This window comes from Eubalaena glacialis, chromosome 8 (assembly GCF_028564815.1).
Source record: "Eubalaena glacialis isolate mEubGla1 chromosome 8, mEubGla1.1.hap2.+ XY, whole genome shotgun sequence".
Classification (NCBI taxonomy): Eukaryota; Metazoa; Chordata; class Mammalia; order Artiodactyla; family Balaenidae; genus Eubalaena; species Eubalaena glacialis.
The window spans coordinates 51,244,440-51,268,469 of record NC_083723.1 but is presented as its reverse complement, the minus strand read 5'-3'; the positions used below and the strand labels follow the sequence as shown (position 1 = coordinate 51,268,469).

General features: G+C 41.4%; 1 protein-coding gene across 2 annotated transcripts in view; it reads left to right on the top strand.

Moving 5' to 3' along the window:
• The first annotated feature begins 12,095 nt into the window (after positions 1-12,095).
• Positions 12,096-24,030, top strand: part of ABCB4 (ATP binding cassette subfamily B member 4) — a 75,748-nt gene continuing 63,813 nt past the window's right edge. For both annotated transcript variants that reach the window (XM_061198491.1, XM_061198490.1), the window contains exons 1-3: positions 12,096-12,181; positions 16,122-16,176; positions 19,763-19,913. In XM_061198491.1, coding sequence (XP_061054474.1) covers positions 12,096-12,181; positions 16,122-16,176; positions 19,763-19,913 — 292 coding nt within the window. The remainder of the gene's footprint in view (positions 12,182-16,121; positions 16,177-19,762; positions 19,914-24,030) is intronic.

Genomic DNA, 24,030 nt, shown 5'->3' with positions numbered 1-24,030 from the left:
GGCAAGGTCTATAGTTACGGCATTTGACTTTATGCTTTGTTGCAGAGTAAGTTTAAGGTCAGACTGAGACAATGTCCACCTACCTGCATGTCTTACATAGAAAAACACAGATTTTTATAAGTAGCCATGATCTACTGGAGGTTACTAAGAAGGTGAGAGAGTGTGGAGGAGGGGAATGAGTAGATAAGTTAGAGAAATCTTTTTATCTAATACTTCACATCCCTTTTTCTATTGATGAACAAATACAAAGATTGGCTAATTTGATTTTAGAATCTTCTTCCTTTGCCTCGGCACCCTATTAGAGAAAATGGATTTTTAAAATATGGTAGCAACTTCCAAGAAGCTGGAGTAGACATATTTTTCCCTATTCCTTCTGCTAAGTACAACCAGAAATACAGAACGTTATTTATAAAACAATCATAAGAATACTCTGAAAAGTGAAGAGAAGAAGACAAACCAGCTAAGGACCTTGGAATCCAAAGAATGACATGGTGGTGAGTTCTTCATTTTTGTTTTTGGCCTGTGGGGTTCATTTTTTTCTTTTTTCCTTTAATTGAAGTATAGTTGATTTATAATATTGTGTTAGTTTCAGATGTATACAGCAAAGTGATTTGGTCATACATATATATGTATATATCTATATTCTTTTTTTCATTATAGTTTATTACAAGATATTGAGTATAGTTCCCTGTGCTATACAGTGAATCCTTGTTTTTTATCTATTTTATATAAAGTAGTGTGCATCTGTTAATCCCATATTCCAAATTTATCCCTCTACCCTTTCCCCTTTGGTAACCATAGGTTTGTTTTCTATGTCTGTGAGTTGGTTTCTGTTTTATAAATAAGTTCATTTGTACTGTTTTTTAGATTCCACCTATAAGTGATATCATATAATATTTGTCTTTCTCTGTCTAACTTACTTCACTTAGTATGATAATTTCTAGATCCATCCATGTTGCTGCAAATGATGTTATTTCCTTCTTTTTTATGGTTAAGTAATATTCCATTGTATATGTATACCACTTATTCTTTTTCCATTCATCTGTCAATGAACATTTGGGTTGCTTCCCTGTCTTGGCTATTGTAAATAGTGCTGCAGTGAACATTGGGGGTGCATGTATACTTTTCTTAAAATTAATTAATTAATTAATTAATTAATTTTTGGCTGCGTTGGGTCTTCGTTGCTGCACGTGGGCTTTCTCCAGCTGTGACAAGCAGGGGCCGCTCCTCGTCACAGCGTGCGGGCTTCTCGTTGCGGTGGCTTCTCTTGTTGCGGAGCATGGGCTCTAGGCGCGTGGACTTCAGTAGTTGTGGCGTGCAGGCTCAGTAGTTGTGGCTCGCGGGCTCTAGAGTGCAGGCTCAGTAGTTGTGGTGCACAGGCTTAGTTGCTGTGCAGCATGTGGGATCTTCCTGGACCAGGGCTGGAACCCGTGTCCCCTGCATTGGCAGGCGGATTCCTAACCACTGTGCCACCAGGGAAGTCCCTGCATGTATACTTTTGAACCATGGTTTTCTCCAGATATATGCCCAGGAGTGGGATTTCTGGATCATATGGTAACTCTATTTTTAGTTTTATTAAGGAACCTCCGTACTGTTTTCCATAGTGGCTGCACCAATTTACATTCCCACCAACAGTGTAGGAGGGTTCCCTTTTCTTATTACCCTCTCCAGCATTTATTGTTTGTGGACTTTCTAAAAAAATTTTTATTGGAGTATAGTTGATTTAAAATGTTATGTTATTTGCGGACTTTTTGATGATGGCCATTCTGACCAGTGTGAGGTGATACCTCATTGTAGTTTTGATTTGCATTTCTCTAATAATTAGTGATGTTGAGCATCTTTTCAAGTGCCTATTGGCCATCTGTATGTCTTCTTTGGAGAAATGTCTATTTAGGTCTACTGCCCGTTTTTTTATTGGATTGTTTTTTTGTTATTGATTTGTATGAGCTGTTTGTATATTTTGGAAATTGAGCCCTTGTTGGTCACATGGTTTGCAAAGATTTTTTTCCAGTCTGTAGGTTGTCTCTTTGTTTTGTTTATGGTTTCCTTTGCTGTACAAAACTTATAAGCTTGATGAGGTCCCATTTGTTTATTTTTACTTTTATTACTATTGCCTTGGGAGACTGACCTAAGAAAACGTTACTACGATTTATGTCAGAGAATGTTTTGCCTATGTTCTCTTCTAGGAGTTTTATGGTGTCATGTCTTAAATATAAAGTCTTTAAGCCATTTTTAGTTTATTTTTGTGTATGGTATGAGGGTGTGTTCTAACTTCATTGAATTAATTGTGGCAGTCCAGCTTTCCCATCACCACCTGCTGAAGAGACTGTCTTTTCTCCATTGTGTATTTTTGCCTCCTTTGTTGAAGATTAATTGACCATAGGTGTGTGGGTTTTCTTCTGGGCTCCCTATTCTGTTCCATTGATCTATATGTCTATTTTTGTGCCAATACCATGCTGTTTTGATTACTGTAGCTTTGTAGTATTGTCTGAAGTCTGAGAGGGTTATGCCTCCAGCTTTGTTATTTTTCCTCAGGATTGCTTTGGCAATTCTGGGTCTTTTGTGATTCCATATAAATTTTAGAATTATTAAATTGTTCTAGTTCTGTGAAAAATATCCTGGGTAATTTGATAGGGATCACATTAAATCTGTAGACTGCTTTGGGTAGTATGACCATTTTAACTATGTTAATTCTTCCAATCCAAGAACATGGGATATCTTTCCATTTCCTTGAATCATACTCGACTTCCTTTATCAGTGTTTTATAGTTCTCAGTGTATAAGTCTTTCACCTCCTTGGTTAGGTTTATTCCTAGGTATTTTTTAATGTGATTTTAAACGGGATTGTATTTTTTTCTGATTTCTGATATTTCATTATTAGTGTAAAGAAATGCAACCGATTTCTATATGTTAATCTTGTATTCTGCTACCTCGCTGAATTCATTTATCAGTTCAAATAGTTTTTGTGTGGAGTCTTTAGGGTTTTCTATATAGAGTATCGTATCATCTGCATATAATGACAGTTTTACCTCTTCCTTCCAATTTCGATACCTTTTATTTCTTTTTCTTTTCTGATGTTTTGTCTTGTTTTGCTTTATTCTTGCTTCGTATATCCCAGACTTCGAGCTGAAGAAGGTGAAAACCCAGAAATGCCAATGTGCACAGACAAAAAGGAGCCCCAACAAAAGCCTGCTCTCTCTAACCAAAGGACCAGGAAAGGGGCAGCACAGCAAGATAGAAAATGTTTAGACATTTTCTAGCCTCTCTACTCTAGCCAAACATCATAGGAAAAAAAGTATAGCACCATCCAGGCCCACGCCTGAAAAGGCTGAGTGGCAAGCCTTGACTTCTACCCTTGCGAGGCTGTAACAAGGCACCCTAACCTCACCATCTGCGCCCCACCACGGTGGTGTCAGAGAAAGCCAAGCAGGGAGCTGACTATTCATCCCCACCACAGGAATGAGGTACCTCCTCCCCTCTCCTCTGGGATGGTATTAGAGGGGGCATAGTAGAGGCTCAGGACTTTCCCTGTTCAGCAGTAACAAGGCCACCTCCGCACCCCTGTGGTGTCAGTGGAGACCATGTGGAGAGCTGTAACAATGCACTCCCACTCTGCCCAGCTAGGAAAGTATCAATGGAGACTGTTAGAGAGTCAGAACCCCCGCCTCTGCTTAGCAGTAACAAGGAGCCCCTCCCACCTCAGGGGTCAGTGGAGACCAAGTGAGGAATCTGGACTTCTACCCTCACTTACAGTAATGATACCCCTTTCCCTGGTGGAGCAGTGTCCCCAAATCAAGGAAAATAAAAGGTTTAATTAAGATCTAGAATCTCACAACATAATACCTTAAATGTCCAGGTTTCAAGGGAATATTACTCAACAGACCAATATCCCTTATCAATTTGGACACAAAAATACAATATATTACCATTGGGGAAACTAAGAAAAGTGTACATCAGATCTCCCTGTATTATTCTTACAACTGTATGTGAATCTATAAACATCTCAAAATTAAAAATTTAATTAAAAAGAAGACAGCAAGGGAGCAGGATAAAGAGAATTATAGATTCTACCTAATATTAGTAGGGTTCCATAAATAATGCACAGGTGATTGCAAACCCAAGTTAATTTTGCTTCAGTAGATTTCTGAACATTTCACAACACTCTTTAAAGTGATTGAAGAGCCCTTAAGATGCCACAATTTTAGGGCTAAGAAATAGTGCTGTGAGTAACTGAGAACTAACATCAAATGCCAACATAACATTCCTGTTCTTCTTTGTTATATTATCTATAGATATTTTAATATGATATGAGCAAATATTTTAATCTGTAGCAAAGTACGTACAATATTTTGAAAAGGTATGGTTTTAGAATAACCCTAAGAGTCAACATTAATGACCTAAAGCACAGTGACCCTAGCTGGTGCTTATTCATTTAATCTCTGACCTTGGCACCCTGCAGCCCTTCTGTCCACCCAACAGTTACCATAACTTTCACAGAGCACAAGAATTCCATTAGGCAATGTGACCTTGGAACTCTCAATGTGCCATTACTTTATCCTAGTAGAAATGAGATGACATTGTGATTGATAACAAACTCTTCCCAACTGCTTTAAATTTTGTCGTGGAACCTTTGCAAGCCTACCCTGGTTTAAGAGGGTATAAGGAAGAGTTCATTGGAAAAGTTCATTGGAACTATCAGTGAAAAGCAGTTTCATTGGAAATCAGCATTACCCTCATCTTCAACATCTTATGAATGCCTTCCAATGTGCTGGGGCCAAATTAGATGAGTTTTATAATGAGGAAAAGAAAAGTGAGACCAAAAGGAAATGATTTTTTAGGAGATAAGAGGTCAGAGGTGGAGAGGGATTTTTGTTTTGTTTTTCACGCAGGTTAAGAAGGGTTTTGAAAAGAATTTGGGGAGAAAATTGCAAGATGTAACATAGTTTGAAGGCAGTGAAGACAGGAGAAATCAAGATCTCTCAACTCTGAGAGGAAGATGGAAGATTTAAGCAGAGGTACTGGTGGCAGAAAATTTGGAAACAGAATGTAGTAAAGTGTGGCAACATGCAAATATAATAGTCAAAGATAGCATCTAACCGTCTCTCTTCAGAGATGAAAGGTTAGGGAATTGTTAGCCACAAATAAAATATAGTGGGAGAAAGACCAGAGAGCATATTACCGTCAAGCTAAAGGTCGACTGGACAGAGAACTGAGTCCATCATTCTCTCTTCAGAGAAAACTGTTGCAAAATCATTTATATTTAAATATAATATAAAATATATAATATAGTATATCCAATTATTGTAATATAATATTATTACACTATAGAAAATATTAAATATTTTAAAATACTTTGGTAGGTAGAGTTTGCTCTTCCCTTTGGCCCTTACTTACAGTACACTCTTTTTTACATATAAATCTTTTATGCTATAGCTTAAAACTATTGATCTATTCAGTACACATTTGATGAGCCTCTAGTGCTGTGGGTACTAGATCCAGAAATAGGCATGGCCTCTGCCTGGCAGCAGTCTTCCCCAGGGTGTCCTAATTCCATTCACTTACTTTTTAGGAATTCCAGTTTCCACACCTTTAAACTGAGAATGATACCGCCTCGCTTGTTTTCCTTGAACATGCTTCTTCTTTTGAGATTTGAATGAGGTGATATATATGTGTGACGGGCTCTATAACTTTATAAAACACTATACGGATCTGATTTTTCTACTGGCTTATTCTCAGTTCATTTTGAGGCAGGAGCTAAGCCCCGTTTTTCTTTATATCCTCAAACCCTTGCACAGGGTCTGGTACATGGTAAGTGTGGGCAGCAAATGTTGGATATCTCATTGAATAAAACAGAGGAAAATATCTTTATTCTTGTGGGTCTTACATACTACTGAGGTGACAGTAAACAGCAAGCATAATCATTTCATAAACTGTATAGTGTACTAGGAGGTGTAAAATGGTATGGGAAGAAAAATTGGAGTAGAGTAAGGGGAATTGGGAGTCCTGGGGATAAGCATTTTTAAAGAGGTCAGGACTGGTCTCATTGACAAGAAGAGACTTGTAGGAGGTGAAGGTTTCTGCCGTGTGAATATTTGGAGGAAGAGAATTTGGGGCCTAGGGAACAACTAGCCCAAACACCCTGAGGTGGAACCCTGCCTCTCTTGTTCGTGGAACATCCAAGAAGCCTGTGTGGCTGGCGGGGAGAGAGGCAGGGAGAGCAGTAGAAAACGAGGTCAGAGAAGTTACGGAGAGGGTGAGCCACTGCAGGCCATGGCTCCAAATGAACTGGGGGCCACTGGGGAATTGTGAGCAGAGGCGTCACGTGATCTGACTCACTTTTCAAAAGAATCACTCTGGCTGCTGCTTTGAGAATGGACAGAGGCAGGAGAGGAGGTAAAGACAGGAGCAGAGAGACTGTTCAGAAGCTCTTGTAGTCAGGTGAGAGATGAGAACGGCTTGCACCGTGTTGGTAGAACTGGAGAGAAACAAGTGGTCAGATTCTGGATGTATATATATTTTTTAACCTTTTTTTTTTTTTATGTGGACCATCTTTTTTAAAGTCTTTATTGAATTTGTTATGATAGCGCTTCTGTTTTATGTTTTGGTTTTTTGGCCGCAAGGCATGTGGGATCTTAGCCCCCCGACCAGGGATCGAACCTGCACCCCCTGCGTTGGAAGACAAAGTGCTAACCACTGGTCCGCTAGGGAAGTCCCTGATTCTGGATCTATTCTGAAGGTAGAACCAATAAGATTTCCTGACAGAGTATGGGCTGTAGAAGAAAGAGAAGAATGCAGGATGACTCTAATATTTTTGCTGATCAACTGGATGGCTGGAGGTGCCAACTGAGAAGGAGAAAAACCTGCTGGAGGGGCCGGTTTGGGGGAAAGGTCAGGAGTCAAGGTTGGGCACTTGAAACATCCAAGTAGAGACACCAAAGATGCAGTTATATTGATATATATGAGCCAGGAAGTCAGGAAGGAAGTCTAGACTGTAAATAAAACATTAGAAATTGTTGGATACCAATGGTATTTAAAGCCCTGAGACTGGCTGAGATTACAGAGGGAGTGAGAATAGACAGAGAAGTCTGAGCGGTGAGCCTTAGCACTCCAATGTTGGTTGAGAAGCTGAAAGAAGAGGAACAACATCAAAGGAGACTGAGAAAGAGTGACCAGTAAAGCAGAAGAAAATGCAAGAAATATGTGATGTTCTGGAGTTCAAGTGAGGAAAATGTATCAAGGGAGAGAGATAAATTTGTCAACTGCTTGAATTTGTCAAGTCAGATAAGGACAAAAAATTGACCTTTGGATTTAACAACGTAGAGGTTATCAGTGACTTACAAAGGCAGTTTTGGTAGTGTGAAAGGGTCAAACTCCTGATGAGAGTGTGTTTAAGGGAGAACAGGAGGACAGGAAATGGAGAAAGTGATAGAGATAACTCTTTTAAGAAGTGTAGCTGCAAAGAGAAGGAGGGAAATGTGATAGTAGTTGGTAAGAAAAGTGAGGTCAAGAAGATTTTTTGTTTTTTAAGGTGGAAGAAATAACAGCATGTGTACCAGCAGGGCTGGGACAGAAAAGTTGACGATGCAGGAGAGACGGGGAGTAATGGCTCCTAATGAAGTCATTTTTGAGGAGGTGAGATCTATCGCTGAAAAGTACAAACAAAAGGACTGCCTGCATGTAGACACATGGATAGTTCATTTAGAGAAGCAGGGGGAAAGGCAGAGTGTTGGGTGCAGCCTCTGGTAAGCGGGCACATGTCCTGGCGGGAGACAATGGCAGTTCCCTTCTGAGCACCGCAATTTCCATCAATGAAATAAGAAGCATGTGACGATACGGAATGTGAAGCAGAAGGTGAAGATATGGAATGGATGATAGACGTTGGAGGAAAGAGGAGCTATGAAATAATGATCCAGGAAAGTGGAAGCGTAAATGCACTAAGGAAACATTTGCTGTTGGGCAGCAAAGGTTGGGATATACTAGTGTATAAGACAGAAAAAAAAAACCTTTGTTCGTAGGAATCTTGCATCCCGCAGAGTGGACAATAAATAATATGCATAATAAATACATTAAGTATTTATTAAGTATAGTAAAGGGCCATTTAGTTTCATGGTGGGACCATTCAGATGGTTTTGTGTGTTTCTTTAGCCATGTTCTGTTGCATGGTGGAAGCTTGTAGTAGTTGGATAGTTTAAATAAGCAGGGTTGTAGTTTTACCAAGCAAGCCTGGTAAAGAGAGAAGGCAAGGGAGTTGCAGGTGTTTGCAAGATTGGTGGAACACAGTACACCAAAAGAGTGAGGAAGAGTTAAAAGGTGGTAAGATCAATGGATTGGAGGAAGAAGATGTTTAACCATCCAAAACATTTGATCCATCTCCTCTATCCCCACTTCCCTGCCCTAGTTTAATGTGGTGGCTAAGAACAGTGCCAGGATTAGAATTCTAGCTCTGTCAATTATAAAATCTCTATTCTGTTTTCATTTTAATTTTGTTTATCCCTGTCCAAAACACATTGCCTTAATTACTATAGTTTCATAATAAAAGTCTTGATATCCAGTAAGGCAAATCTTTAAATAATTTTTCAAAATGAAGGTGAGATAAATTTTCAGGGAAAAAAAAGCTGAGAAAATGTATCACCGACTTAAAGGAAACACAAAAATGTTCTTTAGGTAGAAGGAAAATGATCCAAGATAGTGGCTCTGAGATGTAGGAAGAAATAAAGAGAAAGAAAATGATAATAAATATATAAATCTAAATAATAGTGACTATAAAGTAATATTCTCATAAGGGTCATAAAAGAAAAAATTAAAGTACATGACAATAGTAGTGTGTAAGTCAGAGATGGATAAATGAGGTTTGAGAATTCTAAAGTTCTGGCATTGTCCTGGAAGAGGAAAAAGTACCACTGATTAGTCAAAGATACGTCATAATCTCTAGGAAGGAGTTAACTGTTAAATAGAAAAATAGAAGAATATAGACTTAATAAATCAAGAGAAAAGAAACAAAGAATAAAAATATTTAATTGTTCCAAGAGAGAGCAAAAATTAAGATTAGAAAAGAAAGAACTAGTGGAACATGTAGAAAAAGTAAGACAGAGTGGGGGAAGGACATTAACCCGACATCAACGAGAGCAAAGCAGAAGTATCTCAATATCCTACCAACAAAAGAAAGTTAAGATTTCTTACAGCCTGAGTATCACTGAGAAATCTCCAGTGTATCATAGTGGCTTAAATATTGTTTTTGAATGAACAGCCAGATGGATGCACCAGGTAATGTTGTTTTATAGTTATCAAATAAATATAAAAGTGGCCCTTGGAATGGGCTGTAACACAGGCAAAAACATAAACAGTCATGTGGACATGGCTCCTCTCTGCCCACAAACATGCCTCAGATGCAGAATACATGTGATGAACACTTCTTATAGGGACAACTTTGTGAATAGACTCTGAGAGACAGACAGACAGGCACACACATCTTATTCCTGGGTCCTTTTCTTTGTTTTTTTGTTTTCGTTTTTAGTTCAGAAGCTTCCTACTTTCTCACGTATCCGCCTTTTCTCTCCCTCAAGTTGTCTTTTATAGGAACTGAACAGGCTACCATCTCCTTATAGGCTACGGAGTTTTATAATGTCCTTCAGTCACCACCAAGCTTTCTTTCAAGCTAAACAATCCCAATTGCTTTAATCTCAGAGTACTTTAACCTAGTGATCTGACCACCTGTTAGACTTGTGAGGAAGAGGAATTCTGGTTGATCAAAGAAGAGAATCCTCATGATTGTGGTAGACGGGATAAGAAGAAAAAATATTTTGAGGAAAATCCGTAAATAAATTCATTTCTAACAATTCCAGAGCATGCCATAGTTTTTTTGTTTGTTCGTTTTTTAATTAATTTATTAATTTATTTATTATTTATTTTTGGTTGCATTGGGTCTGTTGCTGCGCGCGGGCTTTCTCTAGCTGCGGCGAGCGGGGGCTACTCTTCGTTGCGGTGCGTGGGCTTCTCATTGCGGTGGCTTCTCTTGTTGCGCAGCACGGGCTCTAGGCGTGCGGGCTTCAGTAGTTGTGGCTCACGGGCTCAGTAGTTGTGTCTCGCGGGCTCTAGAGCACAGGCTCAGTAGTTGTGGCGCACGGGCTTAGTTGCTCTGCAGCATGTGGGATCTTCCCGGACCAGGGCTCGAACCCGTGTCCCCTGCATTGGCAGGCGGATTCTTAACCACTGCGCCACCAGGGAAGTCCAATGCCATAGTTTTAATCAACTCCCAGCATCTCTTCAAGTCAACTTCTGCCTAGCTCAAGGTAACAGGCAGAGCAGGATGGAGATGAGTGGCATATTTAAGAGTGAGTGCTAGAGCTGCTGGCTCCTATCCCAGTCTCTCCTCATAAGCCTCTTCTGATCTTTTAACTATTAATGCTAGTTATCATTTATAAGGTACCTCCTATATGCCAGGCACTTTGCACACATTATGTCTAATCCTAACAACACCCCTGTTTTATGGTTTCGGAGACTGAATCAAGAATTAAATAAACTGCCGAAGCCCAGACAGCTAGTAAGTGGTAGAAGTGAGATTCATTCCAGGGTCTGCCGACAACACCACCTCTTATAGGATGCTCTGCTTTAAGGTTCTCTGGGAACCCAAGAAAGCCATGGGATGACTTCTGTGTTAATAAGACAGAGCAGGAGCAAGGACCAGCAGGTAATCCTGCTACCTGGTTGGGAGGAAGGATAGCCATATTTATGGAGTGTATTCTGTTTTAGGCTCAGTGCTAGCTCCTTTTACCTTATTAGTTCATTTATTCCTAACAGTGACCTGGTAAAGGAGATGTTTTATCCTTATGTTACATATGAGGAAACTGAGGTTTAGACAAGTGAGAAAGTGTCCAAGGTCACATAGCTAATAAGATGTGAAGCTCTGAGTTTGAATCCCACTGGCTTCAAAGCCATGATAACATATTACTCCCTGTTTTAGATTCTTCCTTTGCAAAGGAGTGCGGAGAGATCAATGAAAAGCGACAAGAAGACCACACAGGGGACTCAAGTGGGCGCTAGGTGTAGAGATAATTTAGCACAGGGAGAAGTCCAAGATTAGAGCAGTATGCCACAGGAGGACACTGGAGACTGGACCCTGGTCTCGAGGATGCAGCCTCAGGCGGGACTTAACCTCTCTGGGCATCAGTTTCTTATTGTTTAAAAAAAAAAAAAAAAAAAAAGCGGGTTTTGAATTAGACGATCTCTAAAGTCCCTTCCAGCCCTAAAGTTCTGTATCTCTAAGAATTAAGAGGGCACCGACAGAGAGAAGCTTAATGTGATGATTCCAGGTGGCCCTGCCCAGCTCTCGTCGTCCCTGGAGATGGTTGGGTTTGGTGGCCCGGGGACCAGACCTGGGGATGCAGAAGCGGGAGGCGAGCCTAGGGGTCTCTCTTGGTCCTCGACTGTCCCATGATTAGTGAGCGTCTAGAAACTGTCCCACGCATGGGTTTATAAAGAACACTGAGCGCCGAGGGAGTGTGACAGTCACTTTGGAGGGCTCGGGTGGCCCGCCGGGCGAGGCTTTCGGAACACCCGGCGGCACCGGGCTGGTCGCGGGCTTATCAGCAGCAGCTGGTGCAGCGGGCCCGGGGCTGGCTGCTCGCCCGGGTGGGCGGCGGCCGGCGGGGCACCTCCGGCGGCGAGGGTGGCGCGCCGGGCCCTTCTCCGCGCTGGGCCCGCCGTGTGAGCCGGGCGGGCGGCGGGAGCGGCTCCTGCGGCCCGGGGGCCCTCGCCCGGGCCCGACGCGTGCGCGCGGGGGGTGGGCGGGGGCGAGGCCGCCGCCGCGAACAAAGTCCAGGCCCCGCGGCCGCAGCCCTGGTGCGCCCAGCAGCTCCGCCAGAGACGCGCGCGAGGTCCCAGGTGAGGGGAGCTTGGGCGTGCCGGCTCCGACCGGGGGACTCCGGGGACAGTGGGCTCCGGGCGGCGGCAGCGCGACCTCCACGCGGCGTCCCCGGGCCCCGCGACCTGTCAGCCGGCCCCGATCCCTCGGGCAGGGTCTGCGAGGAGGGTGGTCGACCTCCCCGTGCTGGGGTGGGTGTTCTTGGACCTGAGACTCTGGTTTCTCCCTAGGCTGAGATGGATCTAGAGGCGGGAAGGATCGAAACAGTCCGGATCCCCAGGAAAACGGAGGACGAATTTGAACGCGGCAGCAGCAGCAGCAGGTACATAACCCGCAGCCGCCGCTTTTCCGCGACACGTGAATCAGCAGGACCAAATCTGGCTGAGGGGAGAAGTTGAGAAAATCTGACGATGCCTTTGCCCTTTGTTTTGGAGCTTCCGTAGGGTCTTGTCTGAGGTTCTGACCTTACCCAAGGAATGTCACTGAGGCTTCTTTTGCAACAGGCTCAGGAAGAAGAGGATGTGTTTAAAAGTGCCCGCTTCTCTTTGTGCAGGGTGATTCGATGAATATGTGTGGCATAACATTCCTTGCGTTACGTAACTCAAAACTTTTCCGAAAAACTTTCATAAACATCATTTGATCTTTTATGCCTGCAGAGCATCAGACATCTGTCGTTGATGGTTGTGCTTTTTAAACAAGTGTAGTGAAGCAGGAACCTCCTTCCTCCCCCTCGTTATTCCTCATTTTACCCATCCCACCCCCCTCCTCCCAGCGCCAGGCTGCTCCCTCTTTCTCCCCTGTGGGTGGTGAGGGGTGAAGGGGGGAGGGGGACCTGGGGCAGCCTCATTCTTCCTAACCTGTGCTTCCAAAGAAATTTTTGTTCAAATGCAAGGGGGAAACCTCTTTCTTGAACGTCTTTCTTCCTGTGATGGCTGTTCGGTTCCCAAAGTTCCCTTGTTGCCCACACTTCATGGACCTTAGCAGGGGCAGAAGCAAACCAGTCAATGACATGTTGCCATTGTCCCGCTTTCACCGTGGGAATAGTGAATCACTTTCGCCTTCAGCCTCAGTTTATGAGGCTGTTGTGGTCTCTGAGTTCATGCCAAGCCACCCAGAACGAATTGACCTGTGTCATCCAGCGATCACCCCGAGGGACAAATTTTATCAGGTTCTGTAGTGTGTCCTCAAGCTGCAAGGGACCTGATTAGTCAACGGAAAACACGCCTATCTGGTGGTTCAACTGAGGCATTATTTTTGTCTGTTAACGTCTTCATACAGTGATCTTGCCTTATTCCTTCTACGTACCATGGTATTCATTCATAGAAAATTCGGCGTGCCACATAAAATTGGTATTATTTCTGCTAGAAAATAATTGATATTATTTCTACTAGAAAAATGTGGGTTTCGTCAGCTGACAATTTAGGCTGGGATTGACTGTGAATCTATAAATAGATGGCATTTTCTGGAAGAAGGCTATTTATGTATTGCACTGGCTGAACATTTGATGAGTGTACAGAGGGGTTTTCCTGCAAAAGATGCAGTGACATAACAGAACCCAAGGAAGTTCTCAGAAGTGGAGCTCACAGCCTTGTGTTGGAAGGAAGACAGTTCAAAAGAGAAATACAAAAAGCTAAGAATAAGTTGAAACTGTAAGATTATGAAATTAAGTGTAAGGAGACAAATTTTTATAAAAAGTAGACTAAAGCTTATACACTAAAGGAAGTTCAGCTCACTTCAGTTATCTAGGGCAAATTGAGAGTTAGTTACATGCTTGTTCCAATCATGCTGTTATTGCCTATGGCACATTCTTTTGAACACATTTCATTGCAGATGTCTGTCCTTTGATTTTAGCGGAATGTTCTAGATAATTTGGGATCGAGCCCTATGAGTAAAACTTTATCACCTACCTGGACATTTAAGCTAAATAAATTCATTTTAGGTTTAAAAAAAAAAAGTCAGCTCTCCTAGAGTTTGCATTTATTGTATGGAAGGTAGATATAAATAATACATATGCTGAATATGTAAACTACAGCAAATGTTAGAAGGTAATGAATGCTATGGAAAAGCATTAATCAAGACTAAAGAAATCAGGAGTGCAAAAAGGAAGTCGTTTGCAATTTTAAGTAGGGTGGTCAAGGTAGGTCTTATTGAGAAGGCAATATCTGAGCAAGAACTTGAAAGAAAGGAGGGAGGTGTGTGGCATCTGAGGGAGACCATTCCTGGCAGAGGTAATAAAGACTCTGCGATGGGAACATGTCTGGAATGTTCACAGAACAGCGACAACAGAGACAGCAGGGTGGCTGGGGCAGAGCAAGCAGGAGTGGGAGTGGGCACTGTGGTCAGAGAGGTGACAAGGAAACATCATGTGGGGCCCTAAAGGCTGATGTAAGGATTTGGCTTTTACTCTGAGAAAAGTGGAAGCCATTGTAAGTCTTTGAGCAGAGGAGCAGCATGATATGAATTGAGAGTTTTTAAAAAATCTGCGTTATTGAAGTATAGTTGATTTACAATGTTGTGTTAATTTCTGCTGTACAGCAAAGTGATTCAGTTATACATATATAAGCGTTCTTTTTAAATTCTTTTCCATTATGGTTTATCACAGGATATTGAATATAGTTCCCTGTGGTATACACTAGGGCCTTGTTGTTTATCCATCCTATATGTAATAGTTTGCGTCTGCTAACCGCAAACTCCCAATCCATCCCTCTCCCCACAACCCTTGGCAACCACATGACTTGAGTTTTTAAATGATTACTCTGACTACTGTGTTGAGGAAAGACTAAAGTGGGCATAAGTGGAAGTGGAGAAACAAGGCAGGAGTTCTCCTGGCTATTGGGATAGCCATAAAATTGGTGAGCAGTGGTTGAATTCTAGATGTATTTTGAATGCAGAGTTGAGAGGATTTCCTGACACCACTCCCTGTAATCATTCAGAAGGGTGGCCTTTACTAATTTTATTTTACTATTTATTTATTTAATATAAATTTTTAAATTTAATTTTATCTATTTTTGGCTGCGTTGGGTCTTCGTTGCTGTACGCGGGCTTTCTCTAGTTGCGGTTAGCAGGGGCTACTCTTCGTTGCAGTGTGCAGGCTTCTCATCGCGGTGGCTTCTCTTGCTGCGGAGCACAGGCTCTAGGTGCTCCGCGTCATGTGGGATCTTTCATGACCAGGGCTCAAACCCGTGTCCCCTGCCTTAGCAGGCAGATTCTTAACCACTGCGCCACCAGGGAAGTCCCGGCCTTTACTAATTTTAGATCAATATGTATGATTTTAGCAAGTGAAGGATTAATTGATCTGGAGGACATTGTTAACATAGTCATCTTCCCTCTGTGCGTGAGCTCTGCAAGACAGGTGACCACCTCCCGGTTATCCAGACATTCCTATAGTAACTTGGACGGTTACCTTTGTACTTGGTGATTGCCTTGCAGTCGAAACTGGATAATTTCGACAATTTGTGGACATCACTATTTTATATTTGAAAGTATAATGTTGATACCCTGAGAAAACCATAATTCAAAAAGAGACATGTATCACAGTGTTCACTGCAGCTCTATTTACAATAGCCAGGACGTGGAAGCAACCTAAGTGTCCATCGACGGATGAATGGATAAAGAAGATGTGGGACATATATACAATGGAATATTACTCGGACATAAATGGAATATTACTCGGACATAAAAAGAAACAAAGTTATTTGTAGTGAGGTGGATGGACCTAGAGTCTGTCCTATAGAGTGAAGTAAGTCAGAAAGAGAAAAACAAATACCATATGCTACAAATACGCATATATATAAATCTAAAAAAAAAAAATGGTTCTAATGAACCTAGTGGCAGGATAGGAATAAAGACGCAGATGTAGAGAATGGACTTGAAGACATGGGGGCGTGGGGGAGAGGAGGCTGGGACAAAGTGATAGAGTAGCACTGACATATATACACTACCAAATGTAAAATAGATAGCTAGTGCGAAGAAGCTGCATAGCACAGGGAGATCAGCTCGGTGCCTTGTGACCACCTAGAGGGGTGGGATAGGGAGGATGGGAGGGAGATGCAAGAGGGAGGGGATATGGGGATATATGTATACATACAGCTGATTCACTTTGTTATACAGCAGAAACTAACACAACATTGTAAAGCATTTATACTCCAATAAAGATGTTAAATACATATATAATATTGAATATGATAACTACTCAAATTTATATTCAATTGAAATATTTTGTAACAGTTTTAAAATTCAGTCAATTATATATTTTTTTACAGCAAACAAGATAAGGAAAAAACGAAGAAAGTAAATTTGATTGGACCATTAACATTGGTAAGCTGTGAAATATTAAATATGAATAATTCCTGCCTTCATTTAAATTTGATGTCTTGGATCCATAGTTATAGCAGTACTTTAAGACTGTCTACAGGCAGCAATAGATTTTCCCTGCTGCACTTGTGCTGTCCTGGATTGGCTCATTGTAGTTAATGGCCCACATTCTCAAGAGGGATGATAAAAGAGGTAGCGATAGGCTGGCTGGGAGAGCAGAGCTAACTGGTGTACTGGGAAATTGAAAATAGGACTTGTGTTCGTAGCAGCATACAAACCAACCGATTTCAGGAAAATGCATCTCAGCACTTGTTTCACAAAAAACCCCAAATTTAGTTTAAAATAAGCTTGCATATAAAGAGACTGTTAACTACAGAAAATTGTAAATGATTAAGAAATTTATTATGTTCACGTTGGCTTCCAGGAAAATTGATTAAATATGGAGTTACTATTATGGACTCAGATATGTTTACAACAATTCTCAGTGGTTTTCTGCTGGTCCAAGGCAAGCCAACATACTTTTGGAAGAAGTCGAATCTGTTTTTCATTTGTAATATGTCTTAGAGAGGGGACCCATGAAAGTGTTTGCCCACAGTTGGTGAATATGATGTGTTTCCAACTATGACGGCCATTTTTTGATAGCAGAGAAGTTGGTATTAAGCGGCATGTCAGCTGAAACCTCCAACTTATTAAGTAAAGGATGAGAGGACACCAAAACGTCCACACTCTGGAGCACTGCTGCATTCGTCTCATGTCGCCATAAAGCCCCTGTTCATTCTCTTCTCCCTTATGCTTGTGATGTTTTTGTTTAAAAGTATCAGTAAGGTAACATTTTTTCAATTTAGTACTTTAGAGAATAAATTGTTTGTGAAACTAAATCTGGTTTTAATGCATAGGTTTTATTTTTATTTATTTATTCATTTATTTTTATTTAGTTTTGGCTGCGTTGGATCTTCGTTGCTGCGCGTGGGCTTTCTCTAGTTGTGGCGAGCGGGGGCTACTCTTCGTTGCGATGCGTGGGCTTCTCATTGCGGTGGCTTCTCTTGTTGCGGAGCACGGGCTCTAGGCGCGCGGGCTTCAGTGCTTGTGACTCGCGGGCTCTAGAGCGCAGGCTCAGTAGTTGTGGTGCACAGGCTTAGTTGCTCCGCGGCATGTGGGATCTTCCTGGACCAGGGATCAAACCTGTGTCCCCTGCATTGGCAGGCAGATTCTTAACCACTGCGCCACCAGGGAAATCCACAAGTTTTAAATCTGCCTCCTAGAGAAAACAAAATGTCACAAACGTTAAAGTAGAAACAATCATTTGAATCTAAAAGTTTAACCTTAAGTTAAATTTAAGTGTAATCTTTTTCACCCTCTGAATAGATTTTTTTGCTGTTGTTCTGATAGAGGTTCAGGACAAAACTGTGTTTTTTAATAGGAGTTAGAATGCATTCTTTTGTTGAAAAATCACTGAAAACAGATCTAGGTTTACTTAGGATATTGCTGTGAAATTCATGGAGTTTTAAATTGAAGCTTGGAGACAATAAAGTTTAATTAATATGAAAAATTTTTTAAATTGAGGTTCAATTAACGTATTACATTATATGAGTTTCAGATGTACCATGAAAAAGCACTTAAAACATTCCTCAATTTCACATAAATGTTCACTAAAGGAACGTTATATGACAACCTGCTCCTGTGCTTGAACTGTGGCCCATAGACCCGAGTGCTCTATCTCCCTTCCCCGGGAGCCATAAAACGAAACTTGGGGACACTGGTCCCTTTTGTAGCAGTTTTAGGGGCCCTTCCCCGCTTGTCCTTGACTTTACCTGCTCCCCTTGTTCCATTCCAGGCCCCACCTGGCTTCTGACCCTTTGTCTCTTTCAGCACTCTTGCTTGCCCTGTGTGCTTGATGATGGAATGTGGTCTCCCAGACTGAACCCTTGGAACTCTTTGAGAACAGTTTGCACACACACCCCTCACTCCCCACCTTGTGCTTTTGACCTCAGGGTGCCCCTGCATAGTGACCCCGTCTGACTCAGCCTGCACTCTCAAGGACCCCACTCCACCAAGCCTGACTCATCATCCATTCTCCTGATTATTGATCCTTGTCTCCCAAAGCGGGTGGGATGAGGGAAATGGGCAGAAGGAAAGGTTAAAAAGCCAGGAAAGATGCAAGGGACAGAGAGGAAGGTATAGAAACGGAAAACTTATAGATGGAAGATGTAGTCCGGAAGGCAGAGTAGGAAAGAAGAACAAAGAGAGAGAGCCATAGTTCAGTCAATCAGAAATGGTGAGAAAAAGTGCGAAATTGGAGAGGACTAAAAAAGATGGCGAGGGACAAAGTGTTTTGGAGTATTATGACACTGATTGGCTGGTTAGTTCTTGGGTGTTGTGCACTTCACTGTAACAACTGGTATCACCCCTCTCCTCTATAGGTGGTACTAAGTCCAAGATTGTTGGTGTGGCCCTCCAGGCCTTTTAGACCTTTCTCTAATATCGTCTTCCACGCTTTGTACCGTGCACTCAGGAATTCCACTGCGTGGAGTTACCTGAGCACTCGTGTGGTTTCTGGTCACCCTGCTGTTCTAAGCCTCAACATCCTCCACTTCCTCTGCGCTCCCCATTTCTTCTTCAGCTAATCCCCCCTTACCTTTCAAGATTCTACAGTGAGCGTCATCTCCATGAGCAAGACTTCCCTAAAGCACACACTCATGCACTCCTTAATGTTTGTTGCACTTCACTGTGGAGCTGCCTTCTAAAAGCTAACTTAAACCTCTTAAAGGGATCTTATCCTCAAAACCCAGAGGATCTGTTCCCCCCAACCCCTTTATAATTCTCCCTTTGAACTATTCTGAATGTCTTTCTTTTTAAATTTTATTTATTTATTTTTGGCTGCGTTGGGTCTTCGTTGCTGCGCGCGGGCTTTCTCTAGTTGCGGCGAGCGGGGGCTACTCTTCGTTGCGGTGCGCGGCCTTCTCATTGCTGCGGCTTCTCTTGTCGCGGAGCACGGGCTCTAGGCACATGGGCTTCAGTAGTTGTGGCACGCGGGCTCAGTAGTTGTGGCTCGCGGGCTCTAGAGCGCAGGCTCAGTAGTTGTGGCGCGCGGGCTTAGTTGCTCCGTGGCATGTGGGATCTTCCCAGACCAGGGCTTGAACCCTTGTCCCCTACATTGGCAGATGGATTCTTAACCACTGTGCCACCGGGGAAGCCCTGAATGTCTTTTTAAAGGACATACTATGTGTGTGTATGTAAATGATGTCTACCCCTAGCTGCTCTTAATTCACTACCTCAGGAGCTCTGGAAAATCAAACAATATTTCTTAATGGAACCAAACCTTCGTCCCTTCTGATTATATTGCACTTATCCAAATAAGATAGTGATTAAACAGAGTTAGATTGATTTCCTCACAGAATACAAAATAAATAGAATCATGAAATTAATCTGTCAGTGATTGTATTGAAATTCTTTCTTGCCTAATACCTTTATTTGCAACCGTTTCAAAAGTACTGACATTAAATAAAAATCCAAAGAACATATCATTGTGAAAAAAGAGAAATCCTGTTACACAAGCTAAGTATTCTTATCTTTTCTTTTTTTTTTTTAGTTTCGATATTCTGATTGGCAGGATAAATTATTTATGTCCTTTGGCACTATCATGGCCATAGCTCATGGGTCAGGTCTCCCGCTCATGATGATAGTATTTGGAGAAATGACTGACAGATTTGTTAATATTGGAGGAAACTTCTCCTTTCCAGGTAAGCATTTCTCTATTTAAAAAATATATATGTATTTTATATATATGTTTAACTGAGTGGAAGATGAGAAATTGATTTTTCTATTCATCATCTACTTGCTTCATGGTTCGGACATCTGGGTGACTCCAGATATCACAGAAGGGGTTGTAACATTCTCAGAAAACTTCCTCAAATACTCATTTAAATTTCAACAAATAGGTGTATGCTATTTGACTTTAAATATAGAATAAGGAAATATCCATCTCCAGAAAGTTTTGCATTTAAATAAAGTAAGGAAGTCAGTCTACGTGAGGACGGTGGAACTATAACAGAGTATGTCTGTGCAGTGTCCATCCCATTAGTGATTACTGATGAGCTTCAGAATACATCAGTTTGCATGGTGGTACTTCTTAGCTATGCTCAGCTTGTAGGTCTGTTTCTGGTTTTCTTTTTTTATCTCCCCCCATCCTTTTTGCTAAAATTAGACCCACTTTCTGTTTCTAATTTTTGGATCAACAAGGTTGACTGTTACTCGATAGAATACTTTACTAAAGAGTGAATGGACTCAATGTGAGAATGATGTGCTTTGAAACTCACTCAAAGGACTATAATTACTGAAGAGCCAAAGGAATCCCATAAGTTAATGTCATCTATGTGAGAGGCTGTGTCAACAGCATTGGAGTGCGGTTTCAGTGGACAAAGTTATTTTCATATTAGCCAGATTTAACATAGAAAGGAAGATATTCATGCTTTCTACGAAGCATGATAGCTCAGTTCCCCCCAAGAGACCCGTGGGCACTAGGCTGGAGAAGACCGAGTGAAGCTTTACTGGCACACAGATGGTGGAATAGAAGGAAAACAACTGATAAAGGAAAGGCAGCTTTCATAGTAAAGGTATCTGAGAAAAAGTGGACTCTATAATTTAGATGACACTCAGTAAGAGTTTTCAGTGTTCACTGATTGAGAACTGCATATTTGGTTAGCATTGTAGGGCTTAATTGTAATTACCTACGAGAACATGATTGCTTAATGTATACAACAGGAAAAAAAGCGGTACTTTACATAAATATTGGTGAATATTAATGCCTTTTAGAAGTCTAGTAAAAGCATCCTTCGAAAGTTAAATCAAGCTCCTACAAAAATAGTTTATTTACTCTCCAGTACTATTGTCTCTGAGAAGAACCTCTTTATAATAAAAATAACACCAATAATAGTAACCTTTCATTGTGTGTATCATGTGCTAAGTCTTATTTCACTTAAGCCTCACAAGAACCGTCCCACACAGTAGGTAATATTATTTTCTGTGACACATGAAGACACTGAGGCTTGTCCAAAGTTATACAGTATTAGGGCAGAATTCAAACCCAGGTCTTTCTGCCATCCCAGCCATGCTCATGACCATATACATTATACTGCCAATGTAAATAACTTTCTCCTTTAAAAAAATGTGTTTGGGAAAGTTTTAAATGGATTACTTGTGCTTGACCAGTGGCCAAAACTTCAACACAAACACCATAAAGGTAAAATTGGAGTAAGATAGGATAGTTTAAAAAGCCTTCAAGGAAATGAGGAGTTTTCCATTTGTTTTCCTTTTACTTCTTATAAGATCTATAGATCTATAAGACACACACACACACACATACAGTAGGATGATGCCTATATTCGAACGCATCAATAAAAAATTGGTTTCAACTCAGGATTTTAAAAAATCAGATTAACGAATGAGTGGATAAACAAAATGTGTTATATACATACAAGGGAATATTATTCAGCCTTAAGGAAGTTCAGACACCTGCTGCAACATGGATGAACCTTGAGGACATATGCTAAGTGAAAAAAGCCTGTCACAAAAAGACAATTATTGTATTATTCCACTTATATGAGGTGTCTATAGTAGCCAAATTCATAGAAACAGAAAGTAAGATAGTGGTAGCAGGCTTGGGGGAGGAGAAAATGGGGAGTTGTTGTTTAATGGGCATAGTTTCAGTTGGGGGAAGATGAAAAAGTTCTGGAGATTGGTTGTACAACAGCATGAATATATTTAACACTACTTAACTCTACACTTAAAATGGTTAAGATGGTTTTGTGTATATTATCACAATTAAATTTTTTAAAAAATCTGATGCAGTGCTCTTATCACAGGGGAGTTGGCATTTGGTTCGGTTTTATTCGTCCTATTTTTGTTTTTGCTAACACCAGAGTAATTCCACAACTTTCTTATTTGGAGCAGTTTGCTTGTCTTTTCTGTGTTTCTAATTATGCAACCGTATCGCTTTGAAGCTGGAATGGCAGACAGGTGCCATGTACTGTGCCCAGGGCTAAATTCAAGGTCTCTCTGGGGAATGGCACGAGCAAGTCACTTACAGACCTGTAATAGCTGGAGTGATAAACTCACCCGCGTTGCCAACTTAGTTTCAGTGGCCTCCAAATTAAATGACACTTGGTCCTCTACAGCCACATTTGTCACTAGGCATATTAGCTGTCTTGGAGGGTTTGGAATGGGAAGTCCCTCAGATGTTATTAATTCCAATGTCCACTCTTTAGTAGTGTGTACAAATAATATTCCCGTGCCTCTTTGGAGAAGACGAAATTGTTACATTTCATACTCAGAGAGCTCATTGGTATGTTTACATTTGTAGAGTTTAGCAAATATCCTGGGGATTGAGAGTAGATAGAGTATTCAGCTGTACTTAGCAGAGCTCGCTGGCTCATCTCATAGAGATGATGTTTATTTAGAGTCTATTCTTTAGAATCGTTGGATTCTTGGATAGCTAGACTAAATGGGAGCCAAATGAGAAGGGAATGTTAGAAGAAAAAAAGGTTTAAATTACAAGAGGGCCTGACAGTGACTTACTGTGAACAGAGCCCGTCCTTGTCAACAGAATAAAGGCTCCGTGACAAGGCTGTTCCCTCACAATGACTCGGTTGTGCGGAAACTATGCATAAAACATTCCTCATCCAAACCTTAAGAATGGAGTCATAGGAAACAGTTTTTCTGCAGAGTATTAGGAACCTGATATTTTATGCCAAGTCTATGTGACTGTAATAATGTAGGAGATTCTGTGGAGAAATCGATGTACCCTGCGTGCCCTTTGCCACATAGATGAGAGGAAAAGGCAGTTTTGAGCCCCAGTTACCTTAATTAATTACCCACACTACCAAAGCTGCCTGGACATGCACCAACTCTGTCCTGTGCTGAGTGTTTCTATATAATAAAAGAAGTCCTGGGCAGAATCAAGGAAGGCAGACATTGATTTACTTTGAGACTCAAAGTGACCTTATGTAATGTCTCCCCATGTAATCCTTAAGGTATACGTTTATTATTTAGGCCCTTACCAGCTTATGACTTTGGGCAAATTACTTAACCTCTATAATCCCTACTGTTCTCACCTTTGAAAGGTAGACTTACTGATAGAATTAAATGAGACAATTTATGTCAAGTGTCTGGAACATAAATATTGGGGGAAAACTAGCTGTAAGAACTTGGAAATGAAACAGCCACTCTAAGATTCTGTTTCCCCATCTATAAAATGGATGAATTATATGGGAGCTCTCTAAAAATGAATAGGCGGCTTCTAGAATTCCCCATTTCCTCATTATGGGAGGCATTCAGACAGACTAGAGTAGGAGTTCTCCATCCTGGAACATTAGAATCAGTTGGGGACAGTTTTTAGAATTATGATCTAGACTCAGCCAGAGGTTCTGATTCAGCTGGTCTTGGATGGAGCCTGGGTATCTGTATTTTTTCACGCTCCCCACGGGATTCTAACAGGCAGACAGCATTGAGAAGCATTCAACCACATAACTACTTAAAGACCGTTTAGGAGACTGAAGCCTAATACGTAGCATCTGAGAAGACCAGGTCGAGGCCCTTTCCAGATCTAATTCCATGAGATTTCCAGGTCTAGAATTCCAGATTTCGTTCCATGACTCTTCCAGGAACGAGACATCAACACACATTTGTCTCACCTTTGTCGTCAGGCAGCAGAAACTCTTGGTTTCCTGAGGGCTTTGGGGCTCCTACGGTTACTAACCCAGAATTAGATCGCCATCCTTGGCCTGGGACTCTGAGAAAGGAGCAGGTCAAACTTGGAATGTTTGTAGATTCTTATTTCCTAGGAGGGAGGGTCAATCTCAG